Below are 21,264 nucleotides of genomic sequence, written 5' to 3'. Positions count from 1 at the left end.
ATGTTTTGTCTTGTTGTGGTGTTAGAGTTCCTGTCCTGACCTGTTCCTGTCCACTGGTTCCCTTGCCTGGCATGCTTCAGAGTTTATGGTCAATAAGTATCTGAGCTCAGCTCTCTGGTGCCATGCTCTGGTCTCTCCACCGGCCTGGTCTTGCCGCCTCCTCTGCTGCTATAGTATTCTGCCAGTTGATGTCTGAGGCTGTTGTGGCCTCCCTCCCTTATCTCGGTTTTCTGTGTTCCTGTTGTGGTATCACCTGTGCACCTCACAACAACCCTTTTGTATTGATCTGTTTTGTCAATAAACCCTTGTTACTCACACTGCAATTGGGTCCTCCTTCCAGATCCCTGACAATAACAGCAAAATGAATGGAAGCAGAAATGCTAAATCAGTTTTGGTCACATACAGACAACATAATCAATGAGGCCACAATCCATCTTTATTCAATGCTCAGCTTTCAACTCTGAGACTGACCATCAAATATATCGCTACGAGAACAGCAAACATTGAGGAGTTCTGTGCCACAAAAGGTTAACGGCATTGATGCTCATATGGACCGAGTGAGAACACTGTGAAAAAAAACAATGACTTTCATTAAAAGTAGCAGACCAACAATAAACAGGATCAGAAAGAGGGCAGTGAGACCGTCTAGAACAAGAGGGCAGTGAGACTGTAGATTGGTGGTTTCACAGCACTCTGGTCAGATACATAAAACACATATAGGGCAAAAAATGTTAAGTTGGGTTGAGTGCCAGTAAAATAGCCTACATATGTCAAAATGAAAATTCAGTTCAATATTTTAATTTACTAAACCCACTGCTTCAGTCATATTTTTAGTAAAATTAATGAACACATATTTCAATTTATTGAATATCATGTTCTAGATTTGTTTTAATTGAACTGTGGCTGGCTTAATTGTGTCCTTTTAGTCAACTAAAATCAGTCATAACACCTTTTGCAAGATGATAAAACAATAATAATAAAAAACAAAACAATAGAAAACTTGTGTTAGAAAACTGAGTGCATAAAATTGCCTTTCATCTATTTCTGCCTGTCAGATTCTGCAACTTGGGGACATTTACAGCTACGGCCGATACCTATGTGCTTTTCTTAATTTTTTCTTTTAAAACAATTCTATTTTAAGATATGTACATCTCCTTCATATATCTTAGGCAATAATTAAAAATCTGTTTGCAATCTTAAATCTGCATTTATGCGTAAATCAGTATTTAAAAAAAACAAACTCACTGACTCAGAACCGAAGCTACGCTTTACTCTCCCACGCAATCTCAAAACACTCCTCTGCAGTAGCATTTCTGTACAGAACCAATATTAGATAACGTTTATATACATTAATAACCAGACATTCCTTGCAATCGCATGTTTACAGTAGTCAGTCAGTTTAGGCATGTAGTCAAGGTACTCAGTCTGTGTTGAACTCAACCAATCGGTGCTGGTGATCTGTCTGGGAGCACCAATCGGCACAGCTCATCAAGTCCATGAGCACCAATCAGCAGCTGCTGTTCTTGAACTCTCCGTTCTCAGTGATGGAGAGCTTGGTGGGGTTGGTGGGCGACAGGCCGTTGCGGAGGTTGTGCATGCTGTATCGCTCTTTGACCTGAGTGAGGGCACTCATCAGCCGAGAGTTAGCTGCATCCAGGGAGCTGATCCTCTTCTCCTGCAAGCACATTCAAATTTAAGATTTAAAGATATCTTAATTTTTTACATAAATTAAAGGGATATTCAAGGTTACATATTACAGCCTGCTCTTGGCGATTTAGCAGCAGAAACACAGAGCTCACATTTTTGTTCAAACATTTATAATAATTATATTATAAATATATATATATATATATATATATATACACACATACATACACATACACGAAATGATTATATAATAAATATTACATTTTATGCATAATACTATATGTGTGTGTGTGTGTAGAAAATAAAAAAATATATTATAACAAATATTATATATAATGGTTCATTTATTATTAATATATATTACATACAATTTATTATTATTATTAATTCTACTATTATTAATTTTATAATTAAAGGTAGGATTGCTTTTTCAGGTGAATGAACTTTTATTATGCCTTACATTATACTAAACTTTTCACAAATATGTATAAAATCCTATCTCTAGTATATTTATTTTTCAAACTTGAAATTACATTTAACCATGAATATTCCTTTAAAAAGATTCAATACAAATAAAATAATATAGTAAACAAATGACATTGTCCAAAAAGGAAAATGGTGGACATAGATGGTGAAACTGAATGTGTTAGCAAAAAAAAAAGTGAAAAAGTAAATAAATAAAACTAATTAAAAAGAATGTAAGTCATGTTTTATCATGTATATTTTTTCAACAAAATATAACCAAATCAACTCTATCTTCATTTCAAAGGAAGATCATTTTAAAAAGACAAATAATAGCTGATGTGAATAGGGCCTATTAATAATTTGTGCCAGTCTGACAGCGGTCAGGCAAGTGAACAATCACATGTGCTACAAGCACATACACGCAAAAGAGCAAGTTTGTAAGGACAGCAAAATCAGGACAACTCAAATCCTGTATAAGCAACAGATGCAGACAAAAACCAGACAAGAGAGACCATCATTACACTATAAAGTAAATCTGCAGAGGGCAGTGGCAACTTGTGGAGTGCACACACACCGACTACAGTGCTGGGAGTGTGGCAGCATGGGCAAAAAGGAAGTGACTAGGCAAAAATAAGGAGGGAAAATAAAAAACAGCAGCCCAAGCACAGGTACCAGGTAGTAAATCTGCTTCGAGAGATCCATATCAACACATTCCTCAATAGCATCACACTAAACATCAGGAAGATGCTCTGACAGCTTTGAAATGTGGGAAAAGCATGAACATTTACCAAACACGAGGAGAATTTTTAAAGTCAAATGACAAAACAGGCTATGACTGAAAAGTTTAAGTATGCAAACGTATTTAAGTATCTTGTTTAAAGGTAAAGTGTGCAATTTCTATGTCACTAATAATGTCATGGACAGTTTCATTCTGCCTGAAGTACTTTTCAGTTCCTGATTAGAAATCCTACAAACTTTCTTTAAGATGAACTGTTACAACAATCACTAATGTTTTTTTTTTTTTTACATTTAATATAAATTAAAATACTAATTAAAATGAAAATTCTGTCATCATTTACTCACCCTCATATCGTTTCTGTGGACAGTAAAAAAAACAACAACAACACTATTTTGAAGAATGTTGGTAGCCACACAATTTTGGTTCTCATTGACTTCCACTGGATGCACAAAAACAATGAAAGTCAATTGGAACTGTTTGGTTAACAACATTCTTCAAAATATATTCTTCTGTTTTCCTTAGAAAAAAAAAAAAAAAAGCACAAACAGGGTTGGAACAGATTTTTCATTTTTGGGTGAACAATCCTTTTAAATATCTAATAAATAATTAAATATGAATAAAATAAAATAAATTACATTTAAAGTGAATATATGTATAATATGTAACATCAATAATATAATCACGTTATACAGTCAAACCAAAAATTATTCAAACACCAGATATCATTTTTGATATTTTTTTACTAGTGGGTGGAGGACACTACAGTTCAATTTAAGGGAGGATAGCAAAAAGTAAACTGACACACAGTGTTATACCTATTAATTCTTCATACATTCTTTTAATTTTCTTTTTACACCACAGACTGAACAAAATTAAGCATTGCTTGGTAATTGGTTGTCCTAAATTGGTATTATCTAATTATGTACTTAAATTTACCATTTTCTAAACTATAGCGAATAAACTGTAATAATGTGAGAAATCTTGAAGGTGTCAGAATATATTTTGGTTTGATTGTAGATAAATGTATAAATTTCTAGTTAAAATTAATATAATAAATTTTTTTGGTTAGCTTACGTTTCACATCCTATATCCAATGCAATCATTAGTTTTTTTACAGTATATATATATATATATAAATAATAAAATATAATAATTTATATGTATTATTACATTCTTGTTTGTTATAAATTTTTGTTATAGTGATCTCTGTGCAATTTGGATAGAGCGTCTTTTAACACTGAAAAACGACACACTTCACATTTAACCTTCATTTTATTTAGATTTAGATATTTAGATCATCTGAAGTGGAGAGAAACAAAATGGCTTGGAGGACTGAGTGTTGCAAAGGTTCAGGCCAGGCATGGGTGTTGGATCGGGGTGCGCTTACATAAGCCTAGCTGCTCTGCAGGAGCAGAACTGTTTGCTTGTACTTGCCTGCTGGTATTACCTCAGTTCCATTAGCGACCTGGAATTCAGTAGGACACAGTAACAATGAGCCAGTCAGCAGCCTGTTTGCTTTAATACCATCTGAGGTTTAGCAGGGAGTTCAAAGCATACCACTGTGCAGCACACACAGGCCAGCTCCTCACAACCAGACAGTAGACTAAGATGATCTCCAAACTCTCACTCAAGTTCCCTTGCATTTATCATGCTGGTTAACATGGTCATCTGCAATACCTGTGCATCGATTATCTTCTGCTTGGCGTCTATGACCGCTTGCATCTCTGTATGGTCTCTCTTCAGTTCTTCCTCCACGGCCATCAGCCTATGAGCCACAATGACACAAAACCTTGTCAGATTTCACATGGTTTTGGAATATCAAACAGTTTCGACATTGCAGATTTGGTTGTTTATGGATAGTTTTGTTTATGTACAAATTAAAGATAAAAAGGAAAAAGGTATAGTATAGGGGACTAGTATTGTCAAAAGTACCGACTTCGGTACAATGATTATCACTTCACGCTCTTCACCGAGTGCTCGCACAGATGTACACGGGAGCGTTTGAAAGCCGCGTCTATCAGCAGATCCCTAATATATCTGCACATAGACAGATCCGCTGACAGATGCCTGCTTTCAAACGCTCCTGTGTGAGCGCTCGGTGAAGAGCATGAAGCGATGATCATTGTAGCCAATCACAGTCATATCTGTTGAGCGCGTGAACACAATGGCCAATCAGCAGTGTTTAAGAATCCGCTCAACAGCGCTCAAATGTTAGCGGGAAATGGACGTTTTTTAAATTTCAGTACTGACTGATACCGAAGTCTGTACTTTTGACAACACTAATAGGGACCAATTCTTACTATTAACTAGATGCTTATTAGCATGCCTATTATTAACATATTGGCTGCACTTATAAAGCACATGTTCTGCATGACCATATTCTACATCCCTAATCCGACCTAATACCTAAACTTAACAACGGCCTTACTAACTATTAATAAGCAGCAAATTAGAAGCTTATTAAGGCAAAAGTCTTTGTTCAATGGTTTGTTAATGGCGAGAATTGGGCCTTAAAATAAAGCGTAACCAAAAAAAAATTAATTAAAACTTAAACACATTCATACCCTAAATAAAGGATTAAGGAAAAAAAACAGCATTTATACAGTATTGTATTGTTAATCAACAAATGTACATATATATACACACAAGGATTTTACTAAACATTTACTAAATATTTAGACTGTATTTTGAGGTTTGCAACCAAAAGTATAAGATAATCACTCCTTTATAATATACTGTAAATTTGGTCATACACTCACCGGCAGATAATACTCTTCATCTGGCTGTCTTTCTCCTCTTGTTGTCTGCGCAGACGGTCCTCACTGTCCTCCAATCGAGCCTTGTATTCCAAAAGCAGCTTCTGCATCTGCTGTTCCTGTGCCAGCAGCCTCCTCTCATATTCCTCCAGTCGCCGACTAGACGCCCGCAGACGCTCCTTCAGTTTTGAGATTTCCTGTTCGTACTTCAGAGAAAAAGAGTAGAACCTCTTAAAACCTACTACAGTGACTATCTAAAGCATATTTGCAGCAATTTCTTCTTTTTGTACCTTCTCTACATGTTTGGCATCATCTTTGCTCTGTCCTTCCTCTTCCTCATCTTCATACTGGCCGTTATTCAGGACCCATGCTGCCGTTCGCTCCACTGGGGACAGGGTGACTGACTCTACAGGTGACTGTACCTTATGGACACATGCAAAAGAAAGCATTATTTGGGTTCAAACATGTCTGGGTAAAGCGAACTCTTTCCTCATCTCGGTCATTACCTGTTTGGCGCCTCGTCCTCCTGGAACCGAACTGTCTCTGGAGCACGAGGACTGCTGTCTGGATCTCTCACCGCTCTGCTGCATGGGTTCAGTGTTGACGCTGCTGCTGCTACGCAGGGAAGTGCTGTGAGGAAGCGATCTTGGAGTTCGCGACGGTGTGTTTCCTGCCACCAGCCCCACTCCTCGACTCTGTTGCTCCACCTTCACGATATGCGCCGTACCTGTGCTGCTCTGCCTCGGTACCGCCACAACCTGGGCTCCCGAGTGCTGGTCTGCCAGGGGAGGGTGCCAGCGTGCTGTGGGAGGAGGTGTTTCTTGTCTCTGGATGCTTTTGCGGGTGAGTTCTTCCTCCACGCTGCTGGTGGAGGGCATCCGTGCTCTGGGAGTAGCTCCCCGGCCCCCTGACGCACTGGGACTGGCGCTCCGAGAGCTGCCTGTGCTCAGGTTCTCCGAGCTGGAGTCTGGCTGCAGGGACTGGGCGGAGTGCGTGGATTGTGCGTGCAGGTTACTGAGGTGGTAAACAGGGTTTTGGAAAGACAGCGGTTGCAGGCTACGCTGCTGGCTGAGGGAGGGGTGTATAGGGCGCCGCACTTGCGGGGCACTTTGCGGCAAGTTGTCTCTTAGTTGGGGAACTTTTGGATGGACAGGGGGCTGGTGGAGGTGTGGAGGGGGGACAGGGCCAATGGAGGCCTGAGAGCCCACTCGGCCTAATCTAGGTGGGGTTTCGTTGAGAGAGTTAGGACCCGGATGCCCTTGTGCCAGGTAAGAGTCCTGCAGGTCCATTAGAGATATACTGCGTCCATTCGGTAGTGGACTGTCTCGCTCCTCTTTGTCAGAGAAGCTCATGCTGTGAGTGGAGGACTGCTGACCCAATAAAGGATGCTTGCCTCGGACTAATGCCTCCATGTGCTCCTGGACAGGAGATTTGATGCTCCTCATTTCACTGAGGAACAAGATACAGAAGAATGAATATATGAGAATAATGCAGTAATAATATTGCACATTTTATTTTAATGGTCCAATTAAAGTCTCAGTGGTTTTGGAAATGTACGTGTGCTAATGTAATGTTGATTTATACTTTGGTGTTACAATGCATTGTGGTCTATTCTTGTCCGATACTGATTGGCCTTCTCAGAGAAATATAAGTAGGCTTGTCAGCCATCTGTTCCGAAGCCTTTTTAAAAGTTGCGATGAAACGCAAGTTGGGACAGATCTTTTCTTCTGTATTGTGATGTACATCCGAGTGAAATGGATTACTAAAAAAGAAAAAAAAAATTGGTAGGACGGGACTTGGTTCAATTCATCCATTATTGACTGGATAAACTAGTTCTAAATCTTTGGAGAAGTGTGGTATACGTCACAAATGAAATGGCATGAAAGGGAAACTCACCCTATCTACCTTCTAAATGCACAATCTATTGTGAATGATTCATCCATGCATACGTTTCTTTCTTTTGACCTTTTAATTTGTGACCCTGGACCACAAAACCAGTCTCCAGTCGCACGGGTATATTTGTAGCAATAGCCAACAATAAATTGATTGTATGGGTCAAAATTATCGATTTTTCTTTTATGCCAAAAATCATTAGGATATTAAGTAAAGATCAAGTTCCATGAAGATATTTTGTAAATTTCCTACTGTAAATATCAAAACTTAATTTTTGATTAGTAATATGCATTGCTAAGTACTTCATTTGGACAACTTTAAAGGCAATTTTCTCAATATTTTGATTTTTCGCCCCCTCAGATTACAGATTTTCAAATAGTTGTATCTCGGCCAAATACTGATGATGTATAAATCTCAATTTCATAAAATTGACCCTTATGACTGGTTTTGTGGTCCGGGGTCACATTTATCATTAAAATGGTCATAACGTAATCTTCTGGTGAAATGATAAGAGTTCCCACCCTAAATTTTTGATCTTTTCAATAACCTGCTTCACTTAGATGTACGTCACAATAGAGAAGAAAAGATCTGTCGCTACTTCCATTACATCGCACCTTTAACCAGAAATGGCCCTTTAAAATGTTCATGTTTCCACAAGTTCAAACTTGGCACTTTCACAATACATGTGAGAATCAATGATGTTCTTCTCCTTTTAGGAACGCACCACGTTTGATCTTGTGGATGAGTGAGTAACTACTATAATTTTGGAATAACAACCAAATCATTTCAGTCTGTTCCTCACACAAAGCTTAATTATGGCCTTAGGTGATTTAGAATATAGCGCAGTCATACATGAAGTAGAAAAAATTATAAAATCCAGCAATGTCCTACCTGTCTGCTGGGTCTTCAAATATTCTCTGCAGTCCTGAGGACACACTCCCACTGATGTCATGAGCGGAGCTGTGGTCCTGGAAGCGCCTGAGCTGCTGCTGGATGGGGGTGGGGCTGGACAGCGAGCGGGTGATATCGCCAAGTATACGCGGCAGGGGCCCCAGTTTGGCCACCGTCGCCTGCAGGAAGGAATTGTCACCCTGGGTTGGCGTGTAACCACATTATGGACCACAGAGGGCAAACACATGGAGCCCGAGAGTTTGAGGGTGCAGATGGCAGATTGGTGGGTTGGCAGGAGGGTTTTTTGGTTGGTCGAGATAGTAGGCACCATAATGCATAGGTGGTAGGACAGCGTAACCATGGAGACACAGTGTGTCGGACAGGAAAGGGTGGAATGGATAGTGACATGGGCAAACAGAGGAGAAAACAAAAGAAAAAAAGTCAAATTAGGGATAAATAAAAGAAAAACCAAACACATGCTTCTACAAAAATGACAAAAGCAGTTCCAAAAACAACAAACAGAAACAAACAAGGTCAAATGCAGGCCATGCATCAAACAACAACAGAAGGTTATGTCTGAGACGAGATAAAAGAAAGGTTGAGATGAATTAACTCATGGCAGGAAACAAAAATATTGTGCAGGGAGGTTTTAATAGCAGTCAAAACAAAACCATGCTCCAGACGCAACAGGTCAGCAAGGGTTAGGGGAAGGGTGTGAATGCGCTGTGTCCAATGCCATTAAACAAACATTAACCTTGAGGCTAACTTAACCTAAACAATGAGTTATGACACTGCAAACAAGAGCAAAGCTTTTTTTGGTCACACACAGCTGGTGAACAGTACTGCAATGTTAAACATTTAAAATCTGCTAGAACCTTACAACGTTTAGTGGGGATCAAGCATTACTGACATGAAGCACACAGCTCAACAGAAGACATTTGCGGCAATACCTCTGAGGTATGAAATGTGCTTCCTGATTTTGAGACATGGCCATTCTTAATACTTAAATGTGCAGTGTGCACTCAGTATTTTTTTTTCATTTATGTTGAGTAGCGTTCATGTTGCATTTGCTTAAGTCTCAAGGAAAAAATCTCCCAACTAATGCTGTAAAATATACATGGGAGGCAGTTGGTACTACATTACTATAATATTGAAGGTTAAAATTCTAATACTAAAATAAACTAAAAGTTAACTTTAACTTTAAATTACATAATTATATTTCTACTCCAATTAATTTAACATTTGAAATATAAACATTTAAATGGTGTCTGTCATAGAAACTTGATGGATTTATTCAAACTTAAATACTGAAGAACAGTAAAAAATATAATGATTATGTTATATGGTGCAGATATTTAGCAAAATGCTCCTCTCTAGAGTTAATTTTTCTAGCTGACTAAAGTTTATGGTCACCAAATTTTTCTGAGGTAAATGTGACGTTCTTTGAATATTGTAATAACATGCACAGAATTTGAAATCGGAGACTTTATTTCATATCAAAAGTAACAAATAACAAAGCTTACTGCGATTTATTGGATGCGATGCGTGCTACAATGTTCTGTTCAATAACTGAAAACAAGTTAGACTAATTCATAACCGACTGCGTTTACGAGAATGATCGTCGAGACGGGTACTATTGACATAATTCTGTGTGTATGTGTCTGTTCAAACATAAGGAGGAGATGCGAAAGACGAATCAACTCAGTCTGAAACGCGTCTCTCTGTGTGTGCGCGCGTGCTTTGCACGTGTGCGGCAGAACTGAAGAGACGCTGTGCGAGATGTGGCTTGTGCGTGCGCTTCAGGTGTGAGTCAGACAGCAAGACGAGACGACAGAGTTGTTTTCTGCAACTTATTGCACTTAACTCTTTTCAACGTCAAGTAATTCTCTGCTATATGCGTCGAACTAAAACTTTGACCTTTTGCAACGTTTTGATTTAAGTAGCCTATTATTAAAATGATAATGATATCGCACGCCGTTGTGATATGCATATTGCGATATTTACATTTGCGATATTTCGATAATTTCGATATATCGTGCAGCCCTATTACTGACCCCAAACTTTTGAATGATAGTGTAAATCTGAATTTATAACCATGATCCTGAAAAAAGTTTGGAAAAAAAAAGTAAAACTTTTCCAATTGCTGAATTTTTGAAGAAGAATAAAAAAAAAAAAAACATTTTATGGAGATTGCGCACAAGAAAATCACAGTTTTTAATTACTATGAACCCTACATACAGTATATTCTTTACTTTGTTTCTGTTGTTGTTCAAGCTTCTACTTAGCTACTATTGAAGTTTATGTTGTACATAAATGATGTCAAGGTCTAGGACCTGAAAAAGTTACCAGTAAGAGTTGATGATCTTGCAGAAGGCCAGCTCACAGCACATCTTCAGGTTACTTTGGTGCTCTGGAAGCTCATTGCTGGAGCACTTCGATGGGTCTACTTCACAATTTTCATCTGACTCATAAAGGGCTTTAATAAACTCTCCTACAAAGCAAACACAAACATATAAGTAAAGGGTCTTCTTGTTACACAAGCTTCTTAATAAATACACCAAGGTAAACGTTTAACTTACCTAGTGCATCATGTAGGTACTTCTGTCCCACCAATTTGAGGTATTCTTCAATGGCTTTGGTGGCTAGCGTGTTTTCCCTAAAGATCAGCACGTCATGATCAGCACAGCGATCCACCTCTGACATCACCAGATCCGTTAGGAAGTCCTAATAAAGAAAGTTCAATCAACTTCTAGTCATAAACAAGTGATTATAGCTAGTTTAAGGTATTGAGATCTCAATTGGCATCATACCTTCGCCCGTCCCGTGCTCTGCAGTATGTGCACGAGCGCACTGGCCATCTCCTCCTTGTTCTTCACGCTGATGACAGGCTCCAACACAGAGCACAACATGGTATAGTTATTGGTCACAAACTCCGCAAACTCTTTGTACTGCTCCATGGGCAGGATGGAGACAGTCTGGAAGCGAGATTTGATGCGGATGGAGGGGCCTCCACCTTTGGTTTTGCTGGTGGTGGGGGTGCTGACCGGATACCATTTCTCCACAAACTGCCTTCCCATTACTCCCTGCACCGGTATGTTCACCAGGCCCACATAGTTGTTTTTGTCCTTTTTCTTTTTCTTGTCCACATCACGATAGATGTGTACAGTGATGCTCTTAATGGACGGAACGCCGGAGAACTCAAAGTGTTCGCCCCAGAACAGGCAGTCAGAGCGGGTTTTGCTGGTGGTGCGGGCGTACAGCACGTCATCCAGACACAGCTCACAGAAATACTTCTTTTTCGGTGGCAGATCTTTGGCCTCGATGATCCACAAACGGAGGACGTTTTCCGCTCGTCTGCAGTTGTCCTGGTGATGGAATGACACGGATTGAACCACAGAAGCTAATTTTAAGTATAAAACAAGCATGCATGATTTTGCATTGATTAAAAAAACAAGCATCTTTGTTACCTTATTAGGCTGCACAGTTCTCTTGAGGTTCTCCATCCATTTGTCCCGTTCAGCAGCAGAAGAGCAGCTGAAGCACTTACTTCCACCTGAGTATGCCACCTACGTGAAGAGGGCGAGAAATTCAGCAATTCATTCATAGAGTAAATCATTAATTTAATCCAAATGTTATAAATAACTGAACTTTATCTTATATAACCCTTCCAAAATATTATGTGGTTGTACTTACTTGTGATGTCAAGATAGTTACACCATAGTAAAACGTTTGGGGCTGGTAAGATTTTTATTTTTTCGAAAGAAATGTATATTTCTATTCAGCAAGGACATATTAAATTGATCAAAAGCAAGAATAAAAACATTTATTTCTATTTCAAATAAATTATGTTCTATTGAACTTTCAATTCATTAAAGAATCCGGAAAAATTGATTGTTTTCCAAAAAAAATCTTAAAATACACAAATATTTTCAACATTAATAATAATAAGAAATGTTTCTTGACAACCAAATTTGCATACTTGAATGATTTCTAAAGGAATATGTGACATTAAAGACTGGAGTAATGGCTGCTAAAAATTTTGTTTTGCCATCACAGGAATAAATTACATTTTAAAATGTATTAAAATTGAAAACAGTTAGCTTACATTAATAATATCTCACAATATTACTGTTTTAATTCATTTTTCATCAAATAAATGCAGTCTTGGAAAGCGTAAGATTTCGAATAAAAAATCTTACACAAACTTGAATGGTAGTCTACATATAAATGTCAATGTGATCATGGGAATAATGCTAAGAGGTGAAGTTTGTACCTCAAAGCAGAAGTCTTGTCCTAGAATGCTGCTGTGTAAAGGTTTGATGTAGACGTCCTCCTCCATACTCAGATCCAGAGCTTCAACAGCACTGCCTGGACTCAGCAAAGACTCATGGGAACAGGACTCCTTCAATTTGGGCAGGCCTCGTGACCTACAACAGCACACAGAGATACAGAAACTTTAACTCAATTACTTAAGACTCACCAGATCATTTAGTAATAATTACATCCTCTCTTCCGATTCTGATATTTCAGTCTCCTTCCTCACTGGCTACACAGTGTCCTCAGCCACAGGAGATTCGATATGCAAATGAGAACTGTGACAAATAGTTTTGGCTCAGAAAGATTGATTATAATCTCCTATGAATCATTTTAGTAAAAGAAAAAATAAATTACATAGTACGGCCACAGGGAGGCAGTCAAACATAAGAGAGTGAGTGTTTCAGATAAAAACAATAATTTCATTTTATATACACAAACAATAACCAATTTCTACTTCTTTACCATAATTAAAACATTATTTATTATATAATCTATCATGAAACAAATTCCATAATCGCCCTGCTTCTAGAAAGAAAGTTTACACCTACGAAAAACAACTAAAGATCCACTTGAAGGAGTATCCCAAGAGCATATCAGGATATTAACGCATTCCTGAAAAGAAACGAAGACTCCAATCCAATAGTTTTCAATTCATTTTTTTTGGTGCAGGTGTAGAGCTACTTCATCGTAGCTCAGGTGAGGTTAAAAAGGACGCAGAAAGCTGATGTGACAAACAAGAAAGAGGGCTGGCCAATGCAAAGTCCCTGTGAGAATGTTACCATGGGGACCGCCCTATGAGGAGCTGAGGAGCGAGAGATGAGTTGACTACACAAACATCTTAAACACTTCCCCACACACACACACACACACACACAAACTTCACACCTGAACTACCACCACACTTGCACAACATCCACACCTTGACATTACTCACATGGTTGGGTTGTTTAATGAGAATTCAGTTTTAAAATGAGAACAGAAGAGAAAATACAGTCATATCATACATATACATACTACTGTTCTACTGTGTTTTTGAAAGAAGTATTTTATGCTCAACAAGGCTGCATTTATTCGATCAAAAATACAGTAAAAACAACAGAAATATTGTTACAATTTAAAAGAACTGCTTTCTTTTTAAATTTATTTAAAAATGTTCATTTAAAATTTTACATATTGTTTCAAATTTAAAATATTTTAAATGAACATTCCTGTGATGGAAAAGCTGAATTTTCAGCAGCTATTACACGCCAGTCTTCAGTGTCACATGATCCTTCAGAAATCATTCTAACATGCTGATTTGCTACTCAAGAAACATTTCTTAAAAATGTATGTTTCTTATGCTAAAAACAATTGTGCTGCTTAATATTTTTGTGGACCGTTTCAATAGAAACTTTTTATAACATTATAAATGTCATTATTGTCACACTGGATCAATTTAATGCATCATTGCTAAATAAAAGCATTAAAGGGTTAGTTCACCCAAAAATGAAAATTAGCTCAAGGCATCCTAGGTGTATATGACTTTCTTCTTTCAGGCGAATCCAGTCGGAGTTATATTAAAAATTGTCTTTGATCTTCCAAGCTGTTTAATGGCACTCAGCGGGTGTTGCAGTGCATCAGTCCAAAAGAAGTGAAATAAAGCGCATCCATCCATAATAAAAAGTGGATGCGCAGCGCCGACCTCATACGTCATCCTCCCGGAGCTGCTTCTGTGTACAACAGTTGGAGCAAGCTAGATTAAAGTGATTATTAAGTTTTGAATATAGATATTTTTCTTACCAAAACGCATCAATTCGCTACAGGAGGCCTTTGTTCAGCCCCCGAAGTCGTGTGAGACACTTTTTTTTATTATGGATGGATGCGCTTTATTTCAATTCTTTTGGACGGATGCATGCAACACCCGCTGACTGCCATTAGACAGCTTGGAAGATCAAAGGCAATTTTTAATATAACTCTGATTGGATTCGTCTGAAAGAAGAAAGTCATATACACCTAGGATGCCTTGAGGGTGAGTAATTCATGGGCTAATTTTCATTTTTGGGTGAACTAACCCTTTAATTTATTTTAAATTCTTACTGACCCCAAAGTTTTGAATTAAAGTCTGGAAAAAAATAAATATATAAAGAATGTCATCAAGTTATAATGGCCTAATTTTGGTTTGTGCGTAATTTTATTTATTTTCAATTTACTGAAAATGTGTCCTTGCTGAAAATGTGTATTAATTTCCTTCAAAATATTAAATAAAAGAAACAAACAACTAAACTTACTGACCCCAAACATTTGAACAGAAGTGTGTATATATGGTTATATATTTATAGATATGCCTGTACAATCAATATGTGTTTTAAAGCAGACCAATATAAAGACTGACCGCAGACTCAGAGTATAATACAATGAAAGTATGCAATACTACTACATAAAAGCCTAAAGAAAATGATTGATAGGAAGAGACAGCTACTCCTGTAACGTACTGTACACACATTCTCATTTAGTTCTGTGCTGAAGACAAAATCAATTATTCAAATGTGCAGTTTAAAATCAACAAGCTTTTTGCTCGTTTTCAAGTTTACATTTACTATAAGGTTGAATGCAGTGACTTTGCACATATGATCAGACAGTTGGTCACGCAACATGGACTATCCTGGCATAAGTGCCTAATAGAAAATCTGCTGGCATCAGTTTCTCTCGTTATGAGAAATTGTGGTGATGCCTGCTGACTTCGATAAAAAACAGATTACCACAATGATTGGCCTCTCATCTGGCTCACATCCCAACAGAACCAAACACAGGACCCATCATTTATCACAAAACATCCATTATCTGTCTACATTACCGCATATTTTCCCCGCGATGTGATATTCCAGTCAGAATTGAATATAATTCAGTTATACAGCCCAGATATCGTGGAAAACTACAAAAAAACAATACATCTTCTCAGGTTGTATGAAAAAACAAACAGCACAATCAATGTAGTGGGATTCGTGAACACACAAATCTTATGAGTTAGCTCTTTTAATAAAACTACTCAAACTCACAAGTTATTGAATCACAAATCAGTCTAATGAATCTTTCACCACATGAAATTTACACATTTACTGAACTGACTCACTTACTGAAACTTCTGAATCTGACTCTCAGCCTAACTGCCCTGTGGTTTGTAAAACTGAATGCAATTGCATATGACAAAGTGAAGTTCAAGATACATCTATTCATCTCCTCCATCCAAACAGTATCTCCTTCCGTCTCCATTTACAAAGGCGTGGTACACTGAATTGGACAGCTGATGCAGGAACAGCAGGGTGACTCCTGATGGAGGGCTCACTTCCAGCTCTCGATACGTTTCACCTGCGCTGACTCGGACAGCTAAGCAGATCAGTGCACAGTCAGCCCGTATCCGGACACAGCTCTCCCACATTATCCAAGAAATCTGATCGGTCCACTGGGACTGCGGTGCCACATTCAAGCTCTTTACAGTCAAAGCTTCCAAGTCCACTATGAATACAGGACTAGTATTTTCATTCAGACCACATAGTGAGAGGTGATTCTGCTACAGCAAAGGTCGATTACTTCAAAGTCTCTAATGTGCTATTTACATTTTCTTTTCAGCTACGAGTTCAAATGTTTTCCCATAGCCAGCTATTCAGCAAAGCCAAGAAAGCAGAAAACTGTAGCCTTATCTGAAGAGAGGTTTAGTTAGCTTTAGCTAGCACTTGGCATGATCACAATACATGTGGGAACCTATTAAGTTTGGGTGCATTTTCTTTTGCTTTGTTTAGCTTAATGGTACGTCTGACAAAAGTTTTTGTAGTTTGAAATGTAAATGAACAAGCAATCAAATAAATAAATAAAATAAATAATAATCCCCACATAATGAATTAAAGGGATAGTTCAGCCAAAAATGAAAATTTGACAAAAGTTTTTGTAGTTTGAAATGTAAATGAACAAGCAATCAAATAAATAAATAAAATAAATAATAATCCCCACATAATGAATTAAAGGGATAGTTCACCCAAAAATGAAAATTCTGTCATTAATTACTCACCCTCATGTCGTTCCAAACCTGTAAGACCTTCGTTCATCTCGGAACACAAATTAAGATATTTTGATGCATTCCGAGAGCTCTCTGACCCTCCCATAGACAGCAAGGTTCCTTACGTGATCAAGGCTCAGAAACGTAGAAAGGAGATCGTTAAAATAATCCATGTGGCATCTGTGGTTCAACTGTACTTTGTGCGCAAAGAAAAAAAAACGATAAAAAAAAACGGGGAAAAAACGCCATTTTGGAGAGTATCACATACGTGAACAACGTATGGTGTTCTGTGTCAACAGCACTGTACGCGGATACGCTGTTTATGTTGTTTACGCTTTGATCTGAATGTAAACAACGTATCCACTTACATACATTGTTTACGTATGTGATACTCTCCAAAATGCCGCTATAGGGTGACGCAGAGACGAATTATTGAATAAAGTCGTTATTTTTGTTTTCTTTGCACACAAAAAGTATTCTCGTAGCTTCGTAAAATTACGGTTGAACCACTAATGTCACATGGATTATTTTACCGATATCCTTGCTATGTTCCTAAACCTTGATCATGTAAAGATCCTTACTGTTTTGAGTGAAAAACAATAAACTGACACATTTTTGTTATCTGTAATGTACATTAGGGTGTATTGTTTTACATATTCTGCTATTTAGTTAAATGTTTATTGTTTTTTTCTGTTTTACCACCTGTATAATGGTGGTTATCAATTCACTTTAGGATTAAAATGTTGATAGTTTATTTAGATTAGCATATTAGTAGCATATATAGATGCAGATACACTGGAAGTTGACTACACTGAACAAACAAATCATATTTCATCACTTGCAAAATAACAGTGAGGACAGGGAGTCCTAAAGATCAGATATGAAAACAAATTGGAATTTTCTGCAGTATGAAAAAAACGAAGGAAGTTCTATGGGCTACTTTTATGGTACATAAGATAATGCAAATATAGTACCATTCAAAAGTTTGGGATCAGTAAGTTTCTTCAGCACAAAATCAGCATATCAGAATGATTTCTGAAGCATCATTTGACACTGAAGACTGGAGTAATGGCTGATGAAAATTCAACTTTGCCATAACAGAAATAAATCACATTTTAAATTATACAAAAAAAATATATATATATAATTTACATTTTAAAATAAAATTCATTTATTACATTTTTTAAAATAAAATTTTAGATAATAATATAACTATTTTTACTGTATTTTTAAATCAAATAATGTAGCCCTGGTGAGCATAGAGACTTATTTGTAGGTTATCCGGTGATACCGGTGTTAAGCAGCAACACCGGTTACGCCACTTGCCCACCGCAGCACCGCTCGCCACCATTGTTTTGATTTTTTTTATAGTAATATAAATCATTTAGGCCTAGTTCAGTTAGAGAACAGACGCTACAATTAAAAACTGAACGTGGCTGCTCAATGTAGCGTGCCGAACGACAGTCGCATCACAGATCGGATTTCATTTATCACGTGAGGAGAGTCAAGCTGAGTGACGAGAAGAGTGGGGTAAGACAGACAAGACGATAGCGAATGATTTAGTTTTGAAACGAAATGCAAAAGCGCCTGTTTGGCAATATTTTGGATTTTGTAAAGCCTGTTGACTTTTGCCGTTTATCTAAGGTGATATTGGAAGTTTTTTTTTTAAGTTTCTTACTTAATTGGTTCCACAGTGTTTGCGGATTTTACTTTATTTAAACTTTGTGTAATTTATTTATTTTTATTTTCCATCAAGGTGTATGCCGTGTCTCCAAGCTTTCTTATTCATTTTGCTATGTTCTACAGTTTTTATTTATTTGGTTCCAGTGTTTACTTATTCTCAGTTTTGTATACTTATTTAAACTTTGTGTAAGTTATTTGTTATTTTATATTAGGCATAGCCTAGGCTATAGCATGGTGTATTTTTATTCGTTTTGTTAATAAAAGTTCTATTATTTATATATAGGCTAAGTGAGTTTGACGTTATATTTTGTTGTTGCTTGAATGTCATTGCATTCAAGCAATTGATGCTGAATTGCCGCTAATTCGAAAGTGAAAGTAAAATGTGCACGCCGCTTTTACAAGCAATTTAAAAGCGAAGGAAAGCGAGGAAAAGAGGGAAAACTCCCCCCACCCCCCCACGATGATAGCAGTATTACCGGTGTTGTCACACGTCGGTGGGAAAATTTCCTCACCGTCACAGCCCTACTTCTTTGAAAATCGAAAATCAAATTAGCAAACAAAAAACTTAACGACCCCAAACAAAATAGACTGGTATTGTATATACATTTTAAAATTATAATTTTAGGTGAGCTATCCCTTTAAATGCACCCAAACATGTGCACATAAGTGCATGTGTGAACGCAGTGACAGATGTCTGCTGAGAGTTCAGTTGTAATTCATCTCAATCAAACTGTCACATGCAGTTCCTCTGTCTTGGCCACACTATCATATGCCCCACAACACTCACACACTCCTTCCTGGCATTACTTTATGAGCAAGAGCTCTTCACAAACAGATGCACTCAATCCACAAGGAGCAGCAAGAGAAATCAGAATGATAAGAATCGCGTCTCCTCCTCATCTGTAGTCTAACCGCAGCAGCTGTGGCCATTAGAGCATACAGAGAGAGCAGATACACCAGCAACATCACAACCAGAGCCCACAGTCTCAATCCTGTTCCAGCAAACACAAACAAAAAGGGTGGAAATGCAACTTCTGGTTTGTCACCACAGGTAACCAGCCCTAATTCAGCCCTGAGGCCTGTGACACACTGTTTGTGTAGTAATAAAGCAAAAGTGACTTTCCCTAATGCTATTAACAGCCGTTTATCCATTAATCCTCTAGCTGAAGTAAGAATTACAGCGCTTACACACCCGAGCACTGCGATAAAGTAAATCACAAGAAAATCTGACAAATCAAATGACAGAAAACAAAGAGCCACTGTCCATGTGATACAACATCATCTGGGTGAACAGTTTTGGACGAAGGAGGTCAATAATACCTGAAGTAAGTAATTTATCTTAAAAGGCAGACAAAATAACTTATCTTAATGAAAACTTATTTAAAAAATTTAACTAATAGCTGGACAACCCATTACTCTAATGAATGTTTATATCCCCCTTATTCAGTATAATGAGCTAATTACAAAAAATTTTTAAATAAATTAAGGACAAAGTGTACGGTACGTTGGACCGCTAACAGGTTAAATAGATAAAATAAAATGAAATAAAAGATTTATTTTGTTTAGAACAAATAGAAACTGGTGATTTAAATGGTGATTAATGAACAAAAGATTTTTTAGGTCTAACAAAACAAAACAAAACAAAACAAAAAACACCAAAGCAAAACAAAAACCAAAAAAAAAAAAAAACACCAAAGCAAAACGCAACAAAAAACAAAGCAAAACAAAAACCAAACTAAACAATTTCATTTCACCAGAACACAGTTAGAAAGTTTTTTTTTTTTTCTTGTTAGAACACATGGGAACTTTTGAATGTCAGTCAATGGAGAAAGATTTTTCAGGTCTAAATGGTAGTTTTGGGAAGAATTGGCCCCTGTTAACCAGCCAAAGTATTTTGTAATACAGTGCAGTCCACTAGGGGGCAGTAAAAAAAAGTGCAGTCAAAAGGTTTTTCAGATCATGCCAAACATAAATTAAGTAAAATGAATCCAAACTTTTGACTGGTAGCGTAAGTGCAGTTAAAATCGCAGCTTTAGCGCAGTAGCTTCATTAGGGACGAACTGCCAGAACGGTTCTGCCAGAGAGCTGTCAGACTGCCTGAAAGGTTTAAAATTTCTTTTAAAACAGATCTCATGTTATGCCAGGTCCCAGCACAGCATATTTTCCAACCAGCTGCTTGCTATGAGACAAGCATGAATTTAAGCTGAATTTTTGGCCTTGTTATATAAGCATCCAGCTCCTTTTTTTTTTTTTGAATAGCTGCTTATAATTAAAGAAAAGTGGAAAAAAGTAAAGCTATCACTTTACCTATAAAAGTTAAGTAGAAAAGATAATCCATTCAAATATATATATATATTCAATGATATGAAGATGGCTTTGAATTTATCATCTGAAAGATAACCGCACATCTGTCTCTTAAATTCTGGTCAGAGACACAAAAAAAAACTGAAGGAAATTCAGTGAGGTTCAGTCAAAGTTCCCTCTGAATACATTCATGAGAAACAAACAAGCGTGAGTTGTACCTGTCATTTTCTGTTGGTCGTAGAGATGGGAGTCTAAAGCTTGTGTTGCGATCCAGCTTTGTTTGACTCTTCGTTCTTTTGATGGATCCTTTCAGTCGTTTGCTTAAAAAACCCTGTGAAGCAGAAGCACAGAGAAAGTCAGATGAGTTCCTATGAGAAACTCATGTTTTTCAGTCGATGAATGATGGCTGAGTGTGAGGCTGTGCCCGGCATGACTCAACCTTACTCATGAGTAAGCGTCTGTATATACAACTTTAAAGTCATGATCAATTATACATGGACACCACTCGCTGAAAGACCCTGAGAACATATGACAGAAAC

General features: G+C 37.4%; 1 protein-coding gene across 1 annotated transcript in view; it reads right to left on the bottom strand.

Moving 5' to 3' along the window:
* Positions 1–424: 424 nt before the first annotated feature.
* Positions 425–21,264, bottom strand: part of LOC107722045 (ras GTPase-activating protein nGAP-like) — a 67,110-nt gene continuing 46,270 nt past the window's right edge. Inside the window, exons 5-17 of the mRNA XM_016530272.1 lie at positions 20,944–21,056; positions 12,665–12,818; positions 11,859–11,957; positions 11,202–11,756; positions 10,971–11,115; positions 10,738–10,882; positions 10,486–10,492; positions 8,392–8,591; positions 6,114–7,056; positions 5,898–6,029; positions 5,611–5,813; positions 4,529–4,616; positions 425–1,675 (exon numbers count right to left, since the gene is read on the bottom strand). Of these exons, the coding sequence (XP_016385758.1) occupies positions 1,508–1,675; positions 4,529–4,616; positions 5,611–5,813; positions 5,898–6,029; positions 6,114–7,056; positions 8,392–8,591; positions 10,486–10,492; positions 10,738–10,882; positions 10,971–11,115; positions 11,202–11,756; positions 11,859–11,957; positions 12,665–12,818; positions 20,944–21,056 (2,952 nt within the window). The 3' untranslated portion in view covers positions 425–1,507. The remainder of the gene's footprint in view (positions 1,676–4,528; positions 4,617–5,610; positions 5,814–5,897; positions 6,030–6,113; positions 7,057–8,391; positions 8,592–10,485; positions 10,493–10,737; positions 10,883–10,970; positions 11,116–11,201; positions 11,757–11,858; positions 11,958–12,664; positions 12,819–20,943; positions 21,057–21,264) is intronic.

Source organism: Sinocyclocheilus rhinocerous, unplaced genomic scaffold (genome assembly GCF_001515625.1).
Source record: "Sinocyclocheilus rhinocerous isolate Xijiao unplaced genomic scaffold, SAMN03320098_v1.1 scaffold484, whole genome shotgun sequence".
Taxonomy (NCBI): Eukaryota; Metazoa; Chordata; class Actinopteri; order Cypriniformes; family Cyprinidae; genus Sinocyclocheilus; species Sinocyclocheilus rhinocerous.
The sequence above is the reverse complement of the archived record's forward strand: the minus strand, read 5'-3'. Positions and strand labels throughout refer to the sequence as shown.